This window comes from Penicillium nucicola (genome assembly GCF_028828085.1).
Source record: "Penicillium nucicola strain IBT 29836 chromosome Unknown utg000014l, whole genome shotgun sequence".
NCBI classification, from domain to species: Eukaryota; Fungi; Ascomycota; class Eurotiomycetes; order Eurotiales; family Aspergillaceae; genus Penicillium; species Penicillium nucicola.
In genome coordinates, this window is record NW_026643138.1 from 424,350 (window position 1) to 446,026 (window position 21,677).

The following is a 21,677-nucleotide window of genomic DNA, read 5'->3' on the forward strand; positions in this document are numbered from 1 at the left end:
AAGGCGCACTTGGTCAAAATAACGTTCGTACTCCTTCAGTACTAGTTGATTCTCAATTGAAATCATCGTGCTCGATGCGCAGAATCGGCCACATTGGCACGAATCCACTGATATTGGGAACAATGTGGTCCGGATATTGTTCCGGCATACCAGCTTGTCCCCATTCGAAATCGTGGGCGTAGCCTTCGAATCAAGTCCCGGTACGATAGGGTGAGTATTTGAGCTAGGGGGCGCCGACATGGATGGAGAAGGATGCATCAAGAAATACCGGCATACCTCTGAGCAGAAAAAATATTGCCTTGCTGGTCGATCGCAGGCTAAACAAGATCTTGATGCCATGGCCAGCCATCCCTCAATGAAAGCCCGAAGTTGATGTAGTACAATACCACATTTGTACTACCAAAATTATTTGTCTACGAATTTAGCTACCTCGGCGCAAAATCTCACCCCATTGTGTGGACGGTTTTCGAGAAGTCAATGATGAGGACATGCATGTCGATTGTGTAAGCAATTGGTTTCCTGCGATCGGACACCCCACTTCCTAGATCCAATTGGCTTCTTTTGGCACGTGACAAGGTTATCCTATGTCGGCGCTATCGATACGAAATTGTAATGGAGTCGGATAATCTATTATTCCGCGTGCTTCTTTTTGACCAGAGCAAAGAAAATCCAGGGAACCAGCTTTCCACTCCCAGGCCCCGAGCAGCTTCTAGCGCCTCGTTAAATTAGACCCGGATTGGCTCAAGATCTGCTCAGCAAGCCCAGGCTTGTAAGAGCATGAGTGGCTCATCCAGGAGTGAAGCGCTCACCGCGTGCTCATTGAAACTTTGTAAAGTTCTGTCGGAACGTGGTTTTTACAATACGGACTAGTACGGGCATAGCCAATGAAGTACTTGAAAGTGTGATTTCAATATTCTAATGAAAGTGCAGAATAAATAGAGGATGAGCTTAGTAAGGTCGTTGAGAGCCTCGCGATTGTCAGGCAGATGGAGATGCAGAATGTTCCTCGGGCGCACTAATAAATGGCCACCCTCTTTATCGACAGAACAGCCTTTTTCTACCAGCACGGTTCAAAGGTTGCTCATTTTTCGAAGTATGCGAAGCAGTCAATAGCTTTTGGCTAAGATGCAATGGTGTGAGGCATTTACAAAGACGGTCGCGTTTTACTTTAGACTCCTGAGTTTAACAGTTGAAATTTCATTACTTACTACGCGACAGGAGCCAAGAAGGCAATAAGTACGTCCTCTCCTCCAAACAATTTGTTCTACAACACAATCACTTGGCTATGCAAAGTCGAGCAGGACTTCGATTTGAGGCATCTGATGATTTCTTACCTTGTACCTACTGGAGTTCCGCTGTACTGACTTCTATAGTTACATTGTGGACCGAAAACCTAGAAATTGGTGTGAGATGTGATCTATTTCCCACCAGGTCCATCATGGCACTTCTGTCAGCTAACTAGAGAAAAAGACTTAGGTCAGCTGGTCAAAGTATCTATCTAGGGTTCCAATCAATGGAAACAGGAGTCCACATCATCGTCATGGTAGACATCAGTACCAGGGAGTAATTTCACGCACAAACCGCATATAGAACTCTGTACCAGATAAATAGAATTGACCATAAGAAGATTCTATAAAAGAATCTTTAGAATAGGATCTGTTGGAGAGCAACGGAAATTATATCTTTATGTCTGGCAACAGAAGCTCGTACAGTATATGAAATCAGATTGTACAATCTGAAATCGAAATAAATGAGGGCATTTAGGCAGAGAGCATGTAAGGACGGTGTACTGACTTGTGTCGCCTGGAAGATCTGAAAATAGTTGCTTGATACATTGGAGTCGATGAAGTACACGATAATGGAAATTGTCACTTACTGCATGGTGGAATATGCGCGACTGTACATGCTGCCCCATGGATGATCGACTGTTACTGGGTCTTGACTAGTTTTGATTGACTCTCCGAAGGGGCGCTCGGTCCGAAGTTGATTCTCTCTGTCGGCTGGTACTCCCTCGGTTTTGATCTGCATGGAGGCAGCGTGTTCGGATTGGCGTTCATTCCCAGTCCGCTAGCGAAGATTCTGTTCTTCCAACATTTTCACAACTTGTGCGGTATGTTTTCAACGCTGGTGCTGCGGGCTTCGATGATCTGGAGGCAGCAAGCCGCTGGGAGTTTGTCAGAGTTTGCAAGAGAATAAAAACTTTTCATAGGTGGATGAACTTTGACAGAAAGCCAAATTTGATTGTATTTCAAGCTCGTTAGAGAGTTCATTGAAAGAATTGCTAGGCGAAAGAGACGTTGCCTTTGTGCCACTGTCAGCCTGACAATTGCGGGCAGCGTTTGAACACAGAAGACGAATCCCACATATGTACGTCCATTGGAAACAAGGGTGTTACTTCATGGCGAAACAAGCCCACCACGGGTACGATCAAGCATGAGCATCGGTCACAAAGTACAAAACATTGCTTTACCGTTATCGAAATTTTCAATTATCTTCAACGAGACTCTGACTCATAAGTGGACTAGGTGGCACCCGGTTGAGCGATTTAATTGCAAATTCAACGATGTGTAAAAATCATATTCTTGCGGCGTGGCTCTCTTCTCAACAGTTGATGAACGTTGTTCACCTCACTGAACGCAGAATTTTGAGAGAAATGATTCCAGGACAAGTCTTGACTCTGTAGGCCACAAAGTCTCGAAACACCGTTTCAACGTGGTTCTAATTGCGTCAACGCCTATCAAATATGCAATTCTCGCTACCATCTGCGCATGTAGTTCCTTGGAAGAGACGTAGCCGAAAAGGTATGAAAGAGGCCCAATTCCCAGCCCAAAAAAATCAGAACTTCGATCCTCACACTCTGATACATCATAGTGTCCCTCTTTTCCTGCAAGCTTGAGTACTTCCGTGACTAAGGCTTTCGCTGCCATGAGCCCAGTGATGTAAGACTTGCGCTCCCCCACAGCGAATGAGCCCTGTGATTGTGGAAATTTGCTTCGCAGGATGGGCTCTGCGTTATCAACAGTGTCTCGCAGGAAAGGTCTGCGTTATCAATATGCCTCGCAGGGGGGTGCTGCGTCAACAAGTCTACCTCGCAGGATAGGTCTGCGTCAACAACAATCCTCGCAGGGGGGTGCTGTGTCAACAAGACTACCTCACAGGCTAGGTCTGCGTCAACAACAATCCTCGCAGGGGCGTGCTGCGTCAACAGTATGCCTCGCAGGGGGGTGCTGCGAAAACAAGACTACCCCGCAGGATAGGTCTGCGTTATCAATATGCCTCGCAGGGGAGCGCTGCGTGAACAAGGACCTCCGCAGGAGACCGCTGCGATACCAAGTTCTCCCTCACAGCCTTGAGCCATGTGACTGTAAAATGTGCTCCCTCACAGCCAATGAGCCCTGTGATTGTAAACATGTGCTCCCTCACAGCCAATGAGCCCTGTGACTGTAAAACGTGCTCCCTCACAGCCAATGAGCCCTGTGACTGTAAAACGTGCTTCCTCACAGCCAATGAGCCCTGTGATTGTATAAATATGCTCCCTCGCTGCCCTGAGCCCCGCGAGTGTAAAAATATGCTTCTTCGCTGCCCTGAGCCCCGCGAGTGTGAGACTGTGCTTCGCAGGATAGGCTCTGCGTTACCAACTGTGCCTCCCAGGAGACCGCTGCGATACCAAACTTTCACTCACAGCCTTGAGCCCTGTGATTGTATAATCTTGAGCTTCCATGCAGCCTTGAGCCCTGCGTTATCAAATTTGTGCTTGATTAGGCGTCCCGTGGCGCCGCGGTGCCAGTCCTGATCTTCTGACGATGTGCAGGCACCTCTTCGTGGTGTCAGAGACTAGTATTCGAATTTGCAACAGCATTCGATGAAGCCAAGACCTGCCCAACATCTTCATAATCTGTATCGTGTTGCAAAGCACCTTAGCATAGACAAAATGAATATAGATTGTCCCAGCTTCAATCAACAGCTCAATCCAAGCTGGGATTCTTCTTTAGCGATCCGTATTCCCACTCTGTATGCCTTTTCCGCAGTCGATGATCCGTTTCCTGCAACGTAAAATCGATTTGGGTGTAGAACACATAGCGATATTGCGTTGTGATGCTGTTTCGGTAGGATGTTTGTTATGCCAGTGTGAAGTGAAAGTAGAGATTTAGAGCTGGCGTGTTGACGTGTTGACGTGTTGATGTTGATGCCGGTGTGGTGAAATGTGCAGTAATCGGGTGGTGAAGGGACTGGTGATCAAACGCGCATGCAAGTTCGTCACCCTCCGCTTGTTCGAGAAAGCCACACTGGTGCGCAGGCCAAGTTCGCAAGACGGAAACCGCGGGCGATGAGACCTATCTGTTTTAGGATTGTACAATCGTATTGGAGGACTCCGTCGTTCAGTGTGCGAAGGCGGTGAGGTTTCTCATGAATGAATAGTTTATTATATCATAATTGAGGCCTGTTGAAACCCATCTCTACTATTTACTGCAAGTATTCGAAGCGAAACTTTTGTACTGTGCATTCGCTTTACATATGCCATTCTCAGGTCTCATATATATTTTCTGGGCGTCGTTCTATGATTTATGGGCTACTAGTAAGGAGCCAGGGTAGAGGCGGATATATATCGTTGATGTCTTTTTGAGACTACCCATGTATGACATGAACGAAGTCAATCAGCCTCGTCAATAGTCGGACTGTGACGCGTGGGGCCGCTGCAACGCCTTTCACAAACGACGGGGTCTGTCCCCACAGCCTTGAGAATTTTATGGCCGCTACATAGAGCAAAATGTGAGCTTTCCGAACGGGATGAGCAGTCATATGCTCTATCTCTCGAACTTGAGGGTCGGATATTCCGATTTCCATGCGTCGACGGAGTATGGAGACAGCGTCTACTGCAGTAGATATCCATACCATCAGGCGGAACAAATAACCACCCACAAGGCTATCGACTATTCCCTATAGGTCTTCAAACTCCGAGAGACAGACTGCTATACACTCCTTCGGGTCTAGATCAGATAGGCATAACAACTGACCTGACGGATCAATCGACTTGAAGGTCAAGATGGCGACTCGTTTGTGCCAGGATTGGTCTTGTAGAAGACACAGGCCAAACAGACACGCAATTTCCTCGCTTCGAATTCGAGTCATGGGAATCCGAGGGTTGCCTGTAATGAGACCAGAGTGAGCAAGTGTTCGATTTGACGGGGTATTGTACTTTACATTGTTGATAAAGACTTCCCTGGTGGTCGATGGTATGCTTCAGACAGTCGAACAACTAGGATCGTCGTCATACCAGCCTACCAGCGAGACCACCATGTCTCTTCTGCAACGCTGTCATCAATATACCGTGTCTTATCCATGTTCGTGATCATACGCTTGTGCGATAAAGCCACACTGGTGCGCAGAGCAGGTTCACATGGCAGAAAAGCTGGCGACGAACGTATCTGCGTAATAGTTGTACAGTCATATTGGAGGACTCCTTGTAGAGACACGACGTCTTTCAGGGTGCGAAGGCGATGAGGTAGAGACAATAGAGCGCGTCGGCCCGCAATTTTATCTGACTTGGCGGGAATAGCTTTTCTTGCGACAAGAGCATCCGCAGTTGGTGATGGGCTGCTACAGTACAATGGCATTATAATGTCAGTGTTTCGTGTCTGTGGCACGAACTTGGCACAAGGCATCGGAGTTGACGCGGCAAGCGGCGCAATATTCCACTCACCTCAGCGTGGACGAACGTCTGCAATTAATGCATCATGTTCTTGGCCCGCGACCTTGGTTGGCAGTTTCTCATGCAGCACTCACTACATGGTTTGGGGTGAGAGGGCCAGGAATGGCGCCTAAGTCATGACCCTTCGCGGACCACTGACGGAATACTACTTCGAACTCAATTTTGTGTGCTATGACGGTTTCCTGTCCATCATTAGCTTTTGATCGGCGGGACAATGCATGACTCACATCGTCTGCATAAAGGCACGGGGAAGCGCTTTGTGGCTGTCGTTCTTTGGAAAAATGCACGTAGTATTGTTTCGCATCGTCTATGGGGTCAGCTGAATTTGGGCCGTATCGTGCTGGGACTTGCCTGTATGAAAATCGCTCTTTTAAATCGATGTATTCAGCGGACAGTGGTCGGCTGTCATGTAATATGTTCTCCTTTTGACCAGCAAACTAAATCTTGCCCCTGATCGGCTGGCATGGGTACTGTAGCAAGTGGACTTGGTGGGAATCACATTCTCACTCGCACTCCCTTGGCGGTCCACAACGTAACCATATATGTCAGTGCATTGAAAGTCCAATATGGTCAGAGGGAAGAACTTATCTGGTGCCTCAAAAGGAAGTCCTGCTCGACTCTGGAAGCCAAGGGAAAATTGCAGAACAAAATGCTTGGGGGGAGGAGGACGTATTTATAGGCACCTCAGCTCCAGTCGCGTAAGTACTCTGCGGGAGGCAAACGTTGAAGGACACGATTCATATCCTAAGTGAGGTTGTTCTAATACCGTACCTTTTGAAGCGACATGCTCGGCTCCATTCCGCCGAGCAGAAATGCCGGTCATGTTGAGAATAAGTGAAACTGAGTCGGTTAAGAAATGTTGGTTCACTGTTGAACCTTCAATCTTCTATTTTGAGGCAATGAAAGCTATTCATTTTAAATTATATCAATAGCTGGAAATTTTGATCACTACGCATCATGAAGTGTGTGTTTTCCGGGCCTCGCTTGAATGTTGATTGTCTGAGTCGTGTGTAGTGTTCCGTCCGTCAGGACTCTCTGGATTGCGGAATACTCAGGCGACGTTCGCGCGAGCGGGTGCTCGAACCGTCGTTGACCGGTGTCAACTTTCGAACTTATGGCCGGTGTTGTGATAGGTTGTTCGTTGATTTCCCTCAATTATCTACATTTTATCCTATCTATAGTAAGAGTGCATAAATTGTTCAACGAATATTAAAAAATATTATGCTCAATATATATCATTTTGCACGTTCATTCCAGCGAGAATTAAAAAATGAGGTGTATTCACCATACATAAACACCACAAGACACAAGGTTCACACCAGGATCACCACGACCGGACTTTTAACAGAGCGCTAAGAATTCTCGGATTCTAGGCAAAGTTCGACTGCGTTGAATAACTTTTATGTTGATAGCTAGGCTGAATACTTTATCTAATCCCCTTTATCTGTCTAATGCCATGAAGGGGCCCATAATCCTTGGGAAGCTTGATCTGATCCCTGGGGAGCCGTGCATCTTGTAGTTGTCAGCTTGAGTCTGGAAATCAGAGCGAAAAGCGTTTCTAGGAGCTTTTCATTCCCTAGGAAATGCTGTTTAGCTTCTAGGGCTATTCTAGGCTCCAGGAAGACGAGATGTTCTCCCAGGATCTTTACTCTATGGTCCTGACTGAATGAAAAGTGGCTCTGGGAATACACCATCCAGATCCAGGAGCTGCAAAGCCCCCGGGAGCATAGTTTGGGAAAGGCGGGATATGGTCGGATCATTCACACCAGCTCGACTACCACCCAGGAGCCAGAGAAAGGCCAGGTTGCATACGTCACATCGAAAGCAGCGGTGGTCGGACTAGTCCGGGCGACTTCCCAATGAGGCCGGAGCCGGAGTGACGGTGAACGCTGTCATGCCCGGACTGATCAAAACTAAGGTGGTCTGGAACTATGCCGTTCAACCTGATGGTTCTCACCCACTGTTTGACGGTGTGATACAGAAGCAAAATGTCAAGCGGTGCGGATTGCCCGCAGATGTCGCCCATGCATTCTGTTTCGTCGCCAGCCCAGAAGCTTCTTTTATCACGGGACAAATTTTCGATGTTGGTGGCGGCGAGACCTTCCATTAGCTCTTGTGGTATTCCAAAACAAAGGGAAACAAGAACAGATTACAGATACGACCAATCTACTTCGATGCATCAGAAATTGATCTCCACTAGTTACACGTAGGCCTGCGAAACAAGGCAACCATAGGGACAACAGCAGGATCCCAGGGCTTTTACTGCGTGCTGCTAAAAGGGCATCAGTACTTGGGCAACCTTTTGCCTGCCATCTGTTTCATAGAGTCGCATTCCTCCCTATCACACTATTTATAACTCCTGCGGTTCCGATTTCCTCTCTGGGTAGTACTATACCACCCTACTATAAGGTCGTATGTTACTCTTGCAATAGCAGACATTGTACTGTTAAGATCTGACTCAGCCTAATAGCTAGATATAATAGAAGATGAGCTCGCAAAGCGCGAGAGAAAAGGCAGTTTGACTACATTTCATCATAGACTCGGGCCACACAAGGAGATCAGCCGTCGAGACGTAGCCGAAGACCCTTGCTCTCTCTTATTAGCCAGGGGGGTAACCATACTTGGTATTGCGCTGGGCTGACAGACATGATGGAATCCAGCCCGACGAAAAAATACATTTGCCTTGGAAGTTCGATGGACTTGATGTCATTAAATAGATTCCTTAGTGACCTCTCATTTGCCGATCCATAGAAACACTCTTCAATGAGGAGACTCCCCGGAGTTTCATCCCGCATGCGCTATCCATGGACATCGGCTAATCGGTTAACCGGTTAATCGAGGTGGGGAAATTCTTTCCGCATTTTCGGATAAGTAAACTGGGGTGGGGAAATAACAAGCTTCCCCGAGGTTCAAGCTACTGCCGAGATCGATTTGGATTTCGTGAAGGATGTGATGAAATATTGGGGTGGGGTGGCTGTGGCTGTTCGGATATGCCCATCTTTCGAGAGAGGATGATCAGGGCTATCTAGCCGTCTCTCCATCACCTTCTATAAAGCCCTCCGAACATTCTACCCGCTTTGTTTTCTCCATCGGATCATCTGAATTCCCCTGTCTTGATTCTATCGGCTGGTCTACTTCTGAATTCATCCAAAATGATCCCTGCATATGCTGAGCGATCAATTGATCACCGACGTCCACTGAAGGTGATCGTGATGGGCGCTGGGATTTCCGGAATCATTGCCAATATTCGTTTCCCTCGGCTGATTCCTAATCTGGAAATTGTGACATACGAGAAGAATCCCGAAATTGGAGGAACGTGGTTCGAGAATCGCTACCCGGGAGTGGCATGTGGTATGAACAATACTGTATCTCTGTTCGTGTCCATTTTGGCTCATAGTATATGAATGAAGATTTACCAGCGCACTCTTATCAATTGACGTTCGAGCCAAACCCTAACTGGAAAGAGTTCTATGCCAAGGGCGAGGATATTCTGGCTTACTGGAAAGAGATAGTCAGGAAGTATGATCTGTATAAGAAAATACAGCTCAACAGCAAAGTCATTCATGCACGGTACGACGAGACCTCATGCAAATGGAACGTGAAAGTTGAGAATATCCTCACGGGAGAGATTCTTGAGGATTTAGCCGATGTCTTCTATGCTTGTCCGGGAGCTTTGAACCATTGGGAGTGGCCTGATATCACTGGACTGCATGATTTTCAGGGTAACTTGACTCACAGTGCCGATTGGAATGAGAACTGGGACGCTACAGTTCGTTATTATTATCCGCTCAGAAGGCTCACTGGCCAGAAATTAATAAACCTTGTGTCTAGGACAAAACTGTGGCTGTGATTGGTGCAGGTTCTAGCGCTACTCAAATCCTTCCAGCTATTCAGGGCAAGGTGAAGAACCTCTTCAATTTCATCCGTGGTGAAATCTGGATTGCACCACCCTTTGCCAGCACTGAGGTGGAAAGGCATCAGGCTGAGATCAATTGTAAGTCATTTAGTGATATTTACATAACATGACATCAACTAACAGGTAATCAGTCACTTTTAGCGATGAGGAAATCGAAGCATTCCAAGAACCGAAAGTTCTTTACGAGTACAGAAAGGGTAAGTCGACCTGCACAAGCAACCATAACCGTTTTTAATGAGCGGTTCGCAGCCATTGAAAACGAGCTCCAATCATTCCACCAAGTCACGCACCAAGGAGAAGCTTCAAAGGTAGCACAGGGGCATTTCCAGAAGAACATGGAGAACAAGCTTCATTCAAGAGCAGATATCCTGGAGAAGATATTGCCAAGCTTCCCACCGGGATGCAGAAGATTAACGCCTGTAAGGCCTGATTGACGCTGACGGGTTGCTCATTCGGCTAACATCTCATTTCGTCCAAGGGTCCTGGATATCTGAAGTCTCTCACCCAGCCTAATGTAAGACTTGTCAAGGGCGACATTAGCCACGTGTCATTAGAGGGCGTTCATCTCAAGGATGGATCATTCTACAAGGTTGACACGATCATTTGCGCAACAGGGTTTGTTACTAATTGGATTCCTCGATTCCCCATTATCGGTCGAAGCGGCGTCAGTCTACAAGAAAAATGGGCCGAATACCCGAATTCATATCTTAGCGTTGCAACTGACGGATTCCCCAATATGTTCATCTCCCACGGTCCCAACTCGGCCATCAGCACCGGTAACCTCGTCATTGTTCTGGAGCAGGTGGCTGAGTATGTTGGCACAGCCATTGCAAAGATGCAAAGGGATGCGGTCAAGTCAATTGAGGTGAAGGAAAGCGCTGTAAAGATTTTCTCCGATTATTGCACATCATATTTCCCCACCACCGTTTTCGCGGGGAACTGTCGATCGTGGTATAAGACTGGTAGTCAAGATGGAAGAATTTCGGCGCTGTGGCCTGGTATGTTTCGAGACGTCCTCGCCATTTTACGTGTCATGTGAACAGTGTTTGAACAGAGACAATACTAATCAATAATTTACACAGGCTCCTCGCTGCATGCCATGGAAGCCCTTTCCCACCCTCGTTGGGAGGATTATGACTACCAGTATCTAGACAACAATCCTCTTTCATGGCTAGGCGATGGCTGGACTGAGGTTGGAAGGACAGAAGGTTCAAATCGGAGCTTCTACTTGGATGACGAGAGAATCAGTCGCCTCGTCAACAAGCCCTACTACAATGGAGTAAGTGGGGCTTCAAATGGAATGGCCCTTTAATTTTAAAAGGCATTTTGATCTCAACAATCTGTTTGGATAGACTCCATTCCAGTATTTGTCGTCTGCGTATAGCAGCTAAACAAACCGGCCGGTTTATACTACTCTGAAGTCGGAAACTGTTGTTCTTTTCGGAAGTTTTAGGCACATATCGTCAATGTTAAAAACTATATCTAAATTTCAGTTCTGAGACGATATTCATTTGGTATTACTTGAAAGTTCACCGTTTTTGATCAATACACAGCAGTAACATCGCAAGCGGGGATCTCTAAATGGAATAGGAATCGGCTGGAAAAACTCCAGATTTTGCTGCCTGGACTTCAATTTTTGAAGTGAGCTCAGACAGAAGGTGAAAAAGTAGTTGTTTCATTCTAACATTTTTTTTCTTATTTCTGTTCCGTGTACCATTGGTTTTTTGTATGAACATATACCGTGACTAAATTTGTAAGTGGGTCGAAAATATATACCAAGTCGCTCTATGCAAAGGGGTTTCCTTCACGACGTGATAAGTTACTGTTGACTACTAATCTGTGATCATTGAGTCTGTCTATTGTGGAATGGTGTGAAAATATTCCGGGAGTCAATTCATATTTCAAGCTGTTCTCATTGCTTCATAACGCTTCATTGTATCTTTTCTGATTCGTGAAATTAGTGTCAGGCCGAGTGGATTTCACGAAGCTGCAGTTCTGGATGTTTGAGATCAGATACCTGATCCTTCTCAATAGACAGATCATCTGGCTGCCCATGTGGGAGAAGCCTCGCCACTTTCAACACAACAAACATGCTTCGAGAGAGGGCGGAAATATTGACCATTTCCTCGAGGCTTCGTCCCGCAGTCTCTGGAAACATGTAGTAAATGATCGGTACCATAGCCGCATTGAACCCTGCAAATATTACAAAGTAGGTTTGTCCCGTGGTATTGAAAGCGAGTGGCGTGACATTAGTGATCAAAATGCTGACGACCCAGAAAATACTGATGCTGAAGCTGTTGATAGTTGTTCGTAGATACAAAGGAGCAATTTCTGTGGCATAGAGATATGGTATCGCGCCGAACCCGATGATATAACTGAAATGAAAGAGGAATATGAAGAAGACGGCGCATCGCATTGCGAGCGGGTTCTCACTTTGACTTCCAAGGCCAACTACCAGGGCTAAGCATAGAGCATTTCCAGCCGCGCTACCTAGAAGTAAAACCCTTCGACCAAAGCTCTCGATCTTCAGAACGCAAAAAGTTCCTCCAATAGGACCGACAAGTTGATAGACTGCCGCAAGAACTGTGGATGTCGAGTTGCCGAGTCCGAGGTTCTTCTCGAAGATTGCAGTTGCTAAAGGTACATAGAGTCAATGATCCTGCTGGTTTTATACACACTGACAGAGAACTCAACATACTGTAAAATGTGGTGACAGTAGAACCTGTAAGCTGTAGGCAGAGCATAACCAAACAAGCAAGTATGGCCCGATTAAAGGTCCTTTGAGGACCCATGTCGAAGAATTGTCCAAGCGAGGGTTTTCCAGAAAGCTCAAGGGACATCTGAACATCCTTGATTTTCGTTTCAACAGATATATCATCCACACAGGTATCCTCAAAGGCCACTAGAACTTCACTCGCCTCGGAGATTCGGCCTTCGCGAATCAACCAACGTGGAGACTCGGGGAGGAGAATGATGAATCCAAGAATGGCAATGGAAAGCAACACCACAAAGGCAGAAGGGAATCTCCAAGCAACACTCGCACGGGTAAAAGACATTCCAAACTCCAGAAAAAAGGCAAGAGCGCATCCAAGCCCAGTAAAAATTCCTTTCATGCCGACATGTGCACCGCGCTTTTCAGCAGGCGATATCTCAGATTGCCAGAGAGGAATAGTGGCAAGAATAATACCCGTCCCGAAGCCCAGTGTGATCCGGGATATATTAAAGGGGGCTAATGACCATGCAGCAGCCATGAGAATAGATCCAATCACTTGCACACTTGCTCCAATCATAATTGTGCGGTGATGGCCAAACTTGTCACCGACCCAAATACATGATAGTGTGCCCAGAAATCCTCCAATGGTGTGGGCTCCAACGACAAAGCCTTGAAGCATTGATGCTTTGGATTGATTCTTGGCATGGTCAACGTCAATCTCCGGGAATTGGGTCTCGAAGTTGATCTGCGTCAAGACACCTCCAAACGATGAGGCATTGTAGCCAACTATGAGAATTCCAGGCATGAGGACGCCCAGAATTGCTGCGACGCTGAGGCTGTTGCCCCTAAGGCCAAGGAACGGTGTCATTTGTACGTCTGAATGATAGAAAGTACGCGTCAATAGATTGACAGGTGTAAGATTGGCGTGACCGACAATGATCCACAATATGGGGAAGATTTCTCTGAAAGTCAAGGTATGAAATGCTGCCGGGTTGTTGAAATCTCCGATATTCAAGACATCGCAAAGCACAACGAATATCGCTCTACTAAGTCGACTAGATTCCAGCTTCGTATTGCTAATAATTTGATTTGGAACATGATGACTGTACCAATGAAGATAGTAATTCTTAGACCGAGCCCCACCGGCTACTCAGCAATAAAACATCAAATAGACTTTGTAGACAAACAACTCGCCTCTCGAAAAAGTCATTTCCCTTCGAGTTTCATTTCTTTCGTGATTAATTGGCTAAAATTATTCTAAATCAAGCGAAAATTACGATACGTGCGAACATAACATCTTAGGCTTTGAAAATCCGATCGCAAATTCCGTATTAGAGAACAAAATCCTCATGAAAGTCTATGAAACTTCTATAATAGACGACCACGAACATTTTTCATCTCAACTTTAGATTGACTCCAGCATGGATGGAATTCGAAAACTTCCTTTCATTGATCAACCAAAAAGCTTTCGGAAACGATTACAACGTGCGCTGTCCCTGTCATCCACCGAATCAGAAGATATCTGGAGTCTGCCCAGATCTGCGGCGGGGGATACGACGGAGGACGAGTGTTCTCAGGAGGATGAATCTCCTCACAATCACCATACAGTCGTTCTCGAAATCGGCTTGACAGATGCACTCTTCGTCACTCTTTTCTGGCCCCACCGCCAAGGCCTTAGCGCAGATTAATCATTGAGCGGGCCTCATCAAATTGATGGACATCGAAAAAGGTGCGCAGTATGGTACTGTATTTTGGTATGTAAATTACGAAAGGCTTACGAGATATGGAAGGAATTCCGTAGAAATCTATTGTGGGACTTTGCAAACCATACGAGATGGTCGCCTAGCAACCGGTTCCTGGTCTTCTGCTAGGTGACTTCAGATTTCCTCCATGTGCAGCATAGGTTGATTCCCTTTGCCGGTGATTGATCTTGACAGGTGTTTCTTTGCCGTAGTGAATCTCAGCGATTATCGTGGGCAATACATTCTCTCGACCAGGACCCTGTCGCGGACGAACAACAACCTTTTTGGCAGCCAATGGCGTAGGCCGCAACTAATAGTCACTCACCATAAGTCTTTCGCTACAGTTTGCTCAGAGATATGAGGCGAAGTTCTCTCTTTAGCAATGATGATTGTGACGTCCAACGAGGTGTAACGTTAGATCCCTGGGACAATACATCGCAATATGCACCAACACCTGGCCCCAATACACACTCACAGGTCCCTCGACCGATCTTCCAATTCACTCAAGTGTCCCTTGCTCGTAATATTTCATTGAATGCCATTTTGAGCTGAGTTGTTCCGGGCGTGGTTAATCGTTGGATGGTTTTCCTCTTGGGCAGAAATGAACGGCCCCTTGTGGTAGGCACGTGGCTCATCCGATCGGGCAAGCGCCAATCAGGGTCCAGTTTTGCTCTCAGCCTCCCATTGACGCCTTCCCCTCGAAGAGGGGCATAAGCTCCATTTTGTTTGTCATCCCTTGCGGCGTCTTTTTACTTTTGATATTATTCATACTGTGGAAGGCTTTTTTACCATGGAACCTCTTTCGGGTGCAGCAAGTGTTATCGCAGTTATCCAGTTAACCGGAGCTATCGTGCAAATATGTGGGAAATATCTCAACAACGTCAAGAACGCGACGCAGGATATTCAGCGCTTCCAAGAGAAGATCACCGCCCTTGCCCAAGTGCTTCAATCTCTCGATGGGCTGATCCGTGGATCTGATGGCAATGAACTTACTGCTACGCAAGACCTGGTCGACAATATTGTCAAATGCTCCTCAGCACTTACATATTTAAAAGAGAAAATTAATCCGGAAACGACGCAAAGACGGATGAGGAAATGGGGCCTTCGAGCCTTGAAATGGCCGCTCGCACGGTCGGAGGTAGATTCTGCTATCATGGAGCTTGAGTGGTATAAAACAACGTTTGCTTTGTCCTTGCAGGTTGATCAAACGTAGGCTGCGGACCATAATCCGGTCTCTTAATTATTCATATCAAAGGCCAACTCTGACGCTGACTCAGGAGATCTACCAATTCGATCCACAAAAAGATAGACCTCAGCAGACTACAGACTGCAAAACAAGCAGCATTCGACTCTTACGACAATCAACACAGTGAATGTCTTCCAGGGACCCGAATTGACCTGCTTCGAGAAATCGACGAGTGGGCAAAATCGCCACACGGAAAATGTATATTTTGGTTGAGCGGCATGGCAGGGACAGGGAAATCAACAATATCCCAAACAGTTGCAAGCCGTCTTCAAGCGCAGCAGCTTCTCGGGGCGAGCTTTTTCTTTCGGAGAGGCGAAGAGGACAGAGAAACAGCAAAAAAGCTTTTTCCAACATTGACCGAGCAACTGGTCATCGGCATACCTCAAATGCTGCCTCGAGTTCAGAGGGCAATTGAGGATGACCCGAATATTTCGGAAAAGGTGTTGAGGGAACAATTTGAACGGCTTCTACTGGATTCACTATCTGGAATTGAGCAGCGAGAAGAGACCACAAGAAGAGTGATCGTGATTGATGCTCTAGATGAATGCGATTCAGAAGACGACATAGGGATTATTCTCCGGCTCTTGCCACGAGTTCAAAAGTCAACTTCCGTACAAGTACGGTTTTTATTGACAAGCAGACCTGAGTTGCCGATCAGGCTGGGCTTCGAAGGGATCACCGATGCCCATCAGGATTTGGTCCTACATGAGATCGAAGAGCCAGTGATAGCGCATGACATATCCTTGTATTTTGAGGATCAGTTCCTGCGCCTAAAGCAGAGGCGCTCATTGCCACCAGATTGGCCCGGAGTCCCAGCTACCAAGATATTGGTTGATAGGGCCGTCCCTTTGTTCATTGCAGCTGCTACCGTATGTCGTTTTATCGGTGATGCAAAATGGAACCCTCAAAAGCGACTGGAAGCGATATTGACAGACCAATCAACCTATGTGTCCAAGATGGACAGCACATATATTCCCGTGCTAAAGCAACTTCTCACTGGACAGAATGAAACAGAGTCACGGGAATTACTTAAAGAGTTCAAGGAGGTAGTTGGGGTGATCATTATTCTTGCCACTCCGCTCTCGATCAACTCCCTAAGCCACCTAATAGACAGAGAGTCAGTTGATGTCAAATGCCGATTAGACCAGCTCCACTCGGTGCTCAGTGTACCAAACAATTTCGACACACCAGTCAGGCTCCTCCATCTGTCATTCCGAGATTTTCTTTTGGATCACCACAAAGACAAAAGCAAATTCTGGATCGATGGAAACTATACAAACCAGTGTCTTGCAGAACGATGCCGTCAGATCATGCAGGACAGCCTGGAGAAAAACATCTGCAAACTGCCAAGCGAAGGCACGCAAAGGAATGAAATTAGCGATGACTCGATTCAGCTTTATATACCTCCCCCACTGAAATACGCGTGTCGATACTGGGCGCATCATCTGTTACAATGCACGGACTTGTCTGGCATGATGCACAATGCTTATTTATTTCTCCAGGTACACTTTTTGCACTGGGTGGAAGCAATGAGTCTACTGGGCCTTACGTCAGAAGTATCAGGTATTCTTGATCGCCTCCAAACGTCCACATCGGTAAGTTCCGAGGATAATCATACATGGTATGCACTGACAGCTTTAGGGTAACGACTCTTCCCTGATTTCGGATTTCCTTCACGATGCAAAGCGCTTTATTCTGAAAAATCACCAGATAGTTGATCAGGCCCCCCTTCAAGTTTATTGTGCAGGACTTATATTTGCACCCCGAACGGGGATAATCCGTAGAGAGTTCAAGCGGTCGCTTCCTACTTGGATAGATCAGTTACCACAAGTTGAGGAAGGATGGAGCGCGCTCATCCAGACCCTCGAAGGCCATTCCGGTTCGGTTCGATCGGTGGCCTTCTCGCCCGACGGCCGCCTGCTGGCGTCCGGCTCTTACGATCAGACAGTGCGGCTCTGGGACCCGGCGACGGGCGCGCTCACCCAGACCCTCAAAGGCCATTCCGATTGGGTTCGATCGGTGGCCTTCTCGCCCGACGGCCGCCTGCTGGCGTCCGGCTCTGACGATCAGACAGTGCGGCCCTGGGACCCGGCGACGGGCGCGCTCACCCAGACCCTCGAAGGCCATTCCGGTTCGGTTCGATCGGTGGCCTTCTCGCCCGACGGCCGCCTGCTGGCGTCCGGCTCTTACGATCAGACAGTGCGGCTCTGGAACGCGGCGACGGGCGCGCTCACCCAGACCCTCGAAGGCCATTCCAGTTCGGTTCGATCGGTGGCCTTCTCGCCCGACGGCCGCCTGCTGGCGTCCGGCTCGGACGATCAGACAGTGCGGCTCTGGGACCCTGCGACGGGCGCGCTCACCCAGACCTTCGAAGTTAAAGGGGTAGTCACGACGCTCGAATTTTCCCATAGCGGTTTATATCTCCACACCGACGTAGGCGCCCTTTACATCCAATCTAGGTGTGTCATTCCTACGTCTGATCCACGTCATGCAACTCCAGACATCTCTATTGAGCACCGCCAATGGATAGCATTGAATGGTAGAAGGGTCCTGTGGCTTCCGATCGAGTCTCGGCCCAGCTGTTTCAAGATAAACGGCAATGTACTTGCCCTGGGACACTTATCAGGGCGGATTTCCTTTGTTGGGTTTTGTATGTAGTACTTAATGATTTTTGGTTTCCCCTCTTCCTCTATTTTCTAATCCCTTTATAAAGGAAGGGCCTGGGAGAAGAGGATAATTTATACGGCCCTATCCTGCTTGCGGAAAATTCCATAAAGTTCCATAAAGTTCCAGTAGTAACTAACATAGTCGCCAATCCATGTGATTGACTAGCTTTTGCCACAGAGGCTGCTTAGTCAAGAAATCGCTACGTGCGGTAACCAGAGAAGACTTCCCTACGCAGCATTCTGATATCATCTAGGTCAATGTCAAGTCTGAATCTGGGCCTAAGGTTTTATATTTTCGGTGATATAGCTCGTATTAATCTATCCAATTACAGCCATGGAAATTTTGCCCAATTTTCGACACACTAGCACCCTAGACTTAGTGCAGCTGGATGTTAAACGTTGTAAGGCTAGGTGTTAATATTAGTTATCCGTGGGTAGTATTTACAAGGACATAAGACGAAACGCGCTGGACGGACTAATATGGCAATAACTATACCCTCGTTATCTGCAGTCCGCATGATGCTGTTGCTGCAAGAGCAAGCCCTGTCTGCTCATCCATTTGTAATTGAAGTCCACGTAGCACCAGTCATCTAGCAGATCGTCCAGGAACCAGGTGGGAGGCGGCCACCTCTGGATGATTTTCAGAGGACCACATCGGCTTCCATGGAATTCCACTGAATTCTCGTACTCATTGTGTAATCTTACGAGCAAAATACAATACCATACTCAGGGCATCTTACGGTATTCCTCAATTTCTTGCGGCCCGCTCAATGATTGATCTGCGCTAAGGCCTTGGCGGTGGGGCCAGAAAGAGTGACGAAGAGTGTATCTGTCAAGCCGATTTCGAGAACGACTGTAACGAAACCACAGCGGATGATAGACAGGAAAGTCCTCTGCACACCTGGAAGACGGACCCGACACCAGAAGAAGAACTAGAACAGCCCGGACAGGGACTCTCCGAGGACTCTGACCTGATCGCCTTCCAATGTCTCGCAGAGTGAGTCATCATCCGCTTCCCTGAAATGCTACTCGTGATATGTCTGCTCACACCGTTTAGACTAGATGCCCGAACAAAGTCAGTCGTGCGATCTACTAGATACGCAACAAACGCTGATTATTTCCAGATCCATGCAGAACTCATTGAATAACCAGAACAGTTGGATTGCAACCATTCGCAGTGACCTAGAGGATACCATCCGTCGATTGGCGGTTGTGGAGATGGCTATTGGAATGAGGGCCAAAGAAGGAGAGAAGCAGGCCACGGAGGGTGATACAACTAGACGAACACTTCGGTCACAGCAGTAATTCCTACTTGAATATGATGAAATTAAGTCTATTGCCTAGAGTGACATGTCAGCCCTCGTTGGCTGAAGTATTATTATGCCGTTGTGCTTTGCGAGTAATTATATTTTACCCCTGCAGAGTCGTAACTTGATATAGTTTAACATATTAAGATTTTCGAAAGTTAAATGGCCTGGCGATCATTTCCAGTCGTACCGGCCGATCATGGCCCACCAGGGCTGTGGGTCCTGCTGGTAACCAAATTTAGCGCCCCGCGCATTCTTTTCCAACCGGCAGAGCAAAAGTCTGAACAGCTAATTTTGTTCTTGAACTAAAATTCGCTCTACTGTAGCAATATCAATGTATGGATCTGTTTTCGATTGGAATGGCGGTGGTGTTGCTAAAGATTATCCACTGAGCTATCTGTCTGCGTGGTGGTTATCTGAATTGACTATCCAGTTCCGCCGCAGCCAAGACTGTCCAAGCCATTCATCTACCATGATTCACACAATAGATTCATACTGGTTGGCTGGTATTGCCACTTGCTGAGTAAATGGGTAGTTACTCGATGTGGAGAACCCAGGTAGAGCATTGTGCCCCAAATTCTCAAGCGTGGCGTTCTGGTTGGGCCAAGTTACGTGCATTACTTCAGAGCTAGGCAACAAAGGCACCGGTCTTCCACTCTGCAGAGCATCGATGGTGTTCCAGAGCTGTGTGGTGGCCGATAGCAGCTCACCATGCGTCTGACGCAGGACCGGCTGAATATCGTTCCACGAGACCTGATCCTGTCTGGTGGCCTCAAGCGACTCCTGCTGCTGCTTCATTCGGCAGAGTTCTTTTTCAAGCCTCTGATTGTCCTCCAAGACTTTGTCTTTTGCCGTGATAGCCTGCTGCAGTTTTGAAGTCTCCCGAGCTTTTTCTTCATGTAGACGCTGCATTGCCTGGAACTCATGGGCTCTCTCGTCGTCCATCTTCTGGAGAGCTTGTTCAAACTCTTTTTGAACTTGGTCCATCACATCCAAACATTGGCCATGCGTCGCCACGTGATCTTTCTTACGGGTGGTTTTCGTCATAAATTGTCCCTGGAAAGCTTGTCAGCTAAAAGAACATGATGCAAGACAGATCGCATAGTTTCCGTGCAAAAAGATACAAAACAAGCAATAGAAGAATGACACACCTGGGCTTTGTGTAGCTTCGCTACTGGGCTGACTGGGCTACGGCCCAGCTTGGACGTGGTAGTTGTCGACCGAACAGAGCCGGGCGAGCCAACGCGCGAACCGACAACACGAGGCTTTGCTTTGGTAGCACCACGACCTGCACCACGACCAGTACCCCGAGAAGATTTCGAGTCATTTGTCATGATAAGTTCTTGTGTTTGAGGGATTATTGTAACCTGAAGCAAAATTCGGGCAGATTGAAGAACCTAAATGTTCGCAGTAATGTTTACAGAATGGGGAACAAAGACTTTAAAGGTTTTGGTGGAACCAAAAGCAAAAGATCTGAAACAAGATGAAAATGCTGTGCCCTTGGGGAAACTTTGTTTGCCAGCATCTGGACCCTGAGCAGGGAAGGCCAGGTGATCATTGTTCACACCGGACCCCACGGGATCCTAGCGCGATCCTAGCGTGAAGTGAAGAAAAGAAATAAAGATTCGGAAGACGAGAAAAGGGACAAGAGAAACCACTGCCAGTCCATTGTGGATATGTGATCGGCCGGCCCGCATTACCCTATGCAATCAGTGGTGTTTCAATACCGGCTTGGAGTCTCGTTGCACTTTAATGTACTTTCATTAACATGTCTTGCACAAATTTACATCAACCTCGTTGTCTGATTGATAGAAGCAATCCTGTGTCTTGATGGCCCTGATTGATATACGCTGTAATAGCAGAGGGGGTCAAGTTCTAGCAGTTCCAACGTCGACAGAACCAAAGCCTGATCTACAGGATACTCATATAATCTATTTGAGCTACAGCGACTCACGATTGGCCCCGTTGTCCATCGCCACCCGTCCAGGAGATTGCAACGCTATTATCATGTTCCCGAGGAGACCATGGACAAAAGAAACACTCATGGGGCCAATCAAACAATTGGGATCGATTTAGACTGATGCTGGTACATTTGAGAAATAAAAAAAAAATGGAGTGAACCATGGATTAGTAAATTAAGGGGGTGCTAACTGTGGCTTTCTGAAAAGATTCGAAGGACCTGCAAAAGTCCAGACACGATCCACAGGCCCCGAAATTGATGGGCTGCTGCCGTGCGGGTGAAGGCCATTGTTGCTTAAGAGGTATGATTTGGGTAGATGAGGTACTCGCAGTATTACACGGTATTTCCAGAAGGGAAGTATATGCCAAAGAATATGTGGTCATAGTTTCCTTGAACCCTTCGATCATCTATCGATTG

The 21,677-nt window shown here is 47.2% G+C and overlaps 5 protein-coding genes across 5 annotated transcripts; 3 read left to right on the forward strand and 2 right to left on the reverse strand.

Annotated features, from left to right (window-relative positions):
* Nucleotides 1-7,604: 7,604 nt before the first annotated feature.
* On the forward strand, nucleotides 7,605-7,820 carry N7511_011508 (uncharacterized protein; the record flags this gene model as incomplete). The annotated part of the gene is made up of 1 exon (XM_057133885.1): nucleotides 7,605-7,820. The coding sequence occupies one exon, from the start codon at nucleotides 7,605-7,607 to the stop codon at nucleotides 7,818-7,820; it is 216 nt and encodes a 71-aa protein (XP_056978555.1).
* A 1,042-nt stretch (nucleotides 7,821-8,862) lies between these two features.
* On the forward strand, nucleotides 8,863-10,938 carry N7511_011509 (flavin-containing monooxygenase; the record flags this gene model as incomplete). Its single annotated transcript, XM_057133886.1, has 7 exons — nucleotides 8,863-9,061; nucleotides 9,130-9,479; nucleotides 9,542-9,704; nucleotides 9,758-9,823; nucleotides 9,876-10,045; nucleotides 10,105-10,624; nucleotides 10,709-10,938. The coding sequence occupies 7 exons, from the start codon at nucleotides 8,863-8,865 to the stop codon at nucleotides 10,936-10,938; spliced, it is 1,698 nt and encodes a 565-aa protein (XP_056978556.1).
* A 651-nt stretch (nucleotides 10,939-11,589) lies between these two features.
* Nucleotides 11,590-13,207, reverse strand: N7511_011510 (uncharacterized protein; the record flags this gene model as incomplete). The annotated part of the gene is made up of 2 exons (XM_057133887.1): nucleotides 11,590-12,260; nucleotides 12,325-13,207. 2 exons carry the CDS (start codon nucleotides 13,205-13,207, stop codon nucleotides 11,590-11,592), a joined length of 1,554 nt encoding a protein of 517 aa, XP_056978557.1.
* Nucleotides 13,208-14,871: 1,664 nt separating this feature from the next.
* On the forward strand, nucleotides 14,872-17,870 carry N7511_011511 (uncharacterized protein; the record flags this gene model as incomplete). Its single annotated transcript, XM_057133888.1, has 4 exons — nucleotides 14,872-15,290; nucleotides 15,359-16,922; nucleotides 16,969-17,786; nucleotides 17,858-17,870. 4 exons carry the CDS (start codon nucleotides 14,872-14,874, stop codon nucleotides 17,868-17,870), a joined length of 2,814 nt encoding a protein of 937 aa, XP_056978558.1.
* Nucleotides 17,871-19,777: 1,907 nt separating this feature from the next.
* N7511_011512 (uncharacterized protein) lies at nucleotides 19,778-20,634 on the reverse strand (the record flags this gene model as incomplete). The annotated part of the gene is made up of 2 exons (XM_057133889.1): nucleotides 19,778-20,356; nucleotides 20,452-20,634. 2 exons carry the CDS (start codon nucleotides 20,632-20,634, stop codon nucleotides 19,778-19,780), a joined length of 762 nt encoding a protein of 253 aa, XP_056978559.1.
* Nucleotides 20,635-21,677: the final 1,043 nt, after the last annotated feature.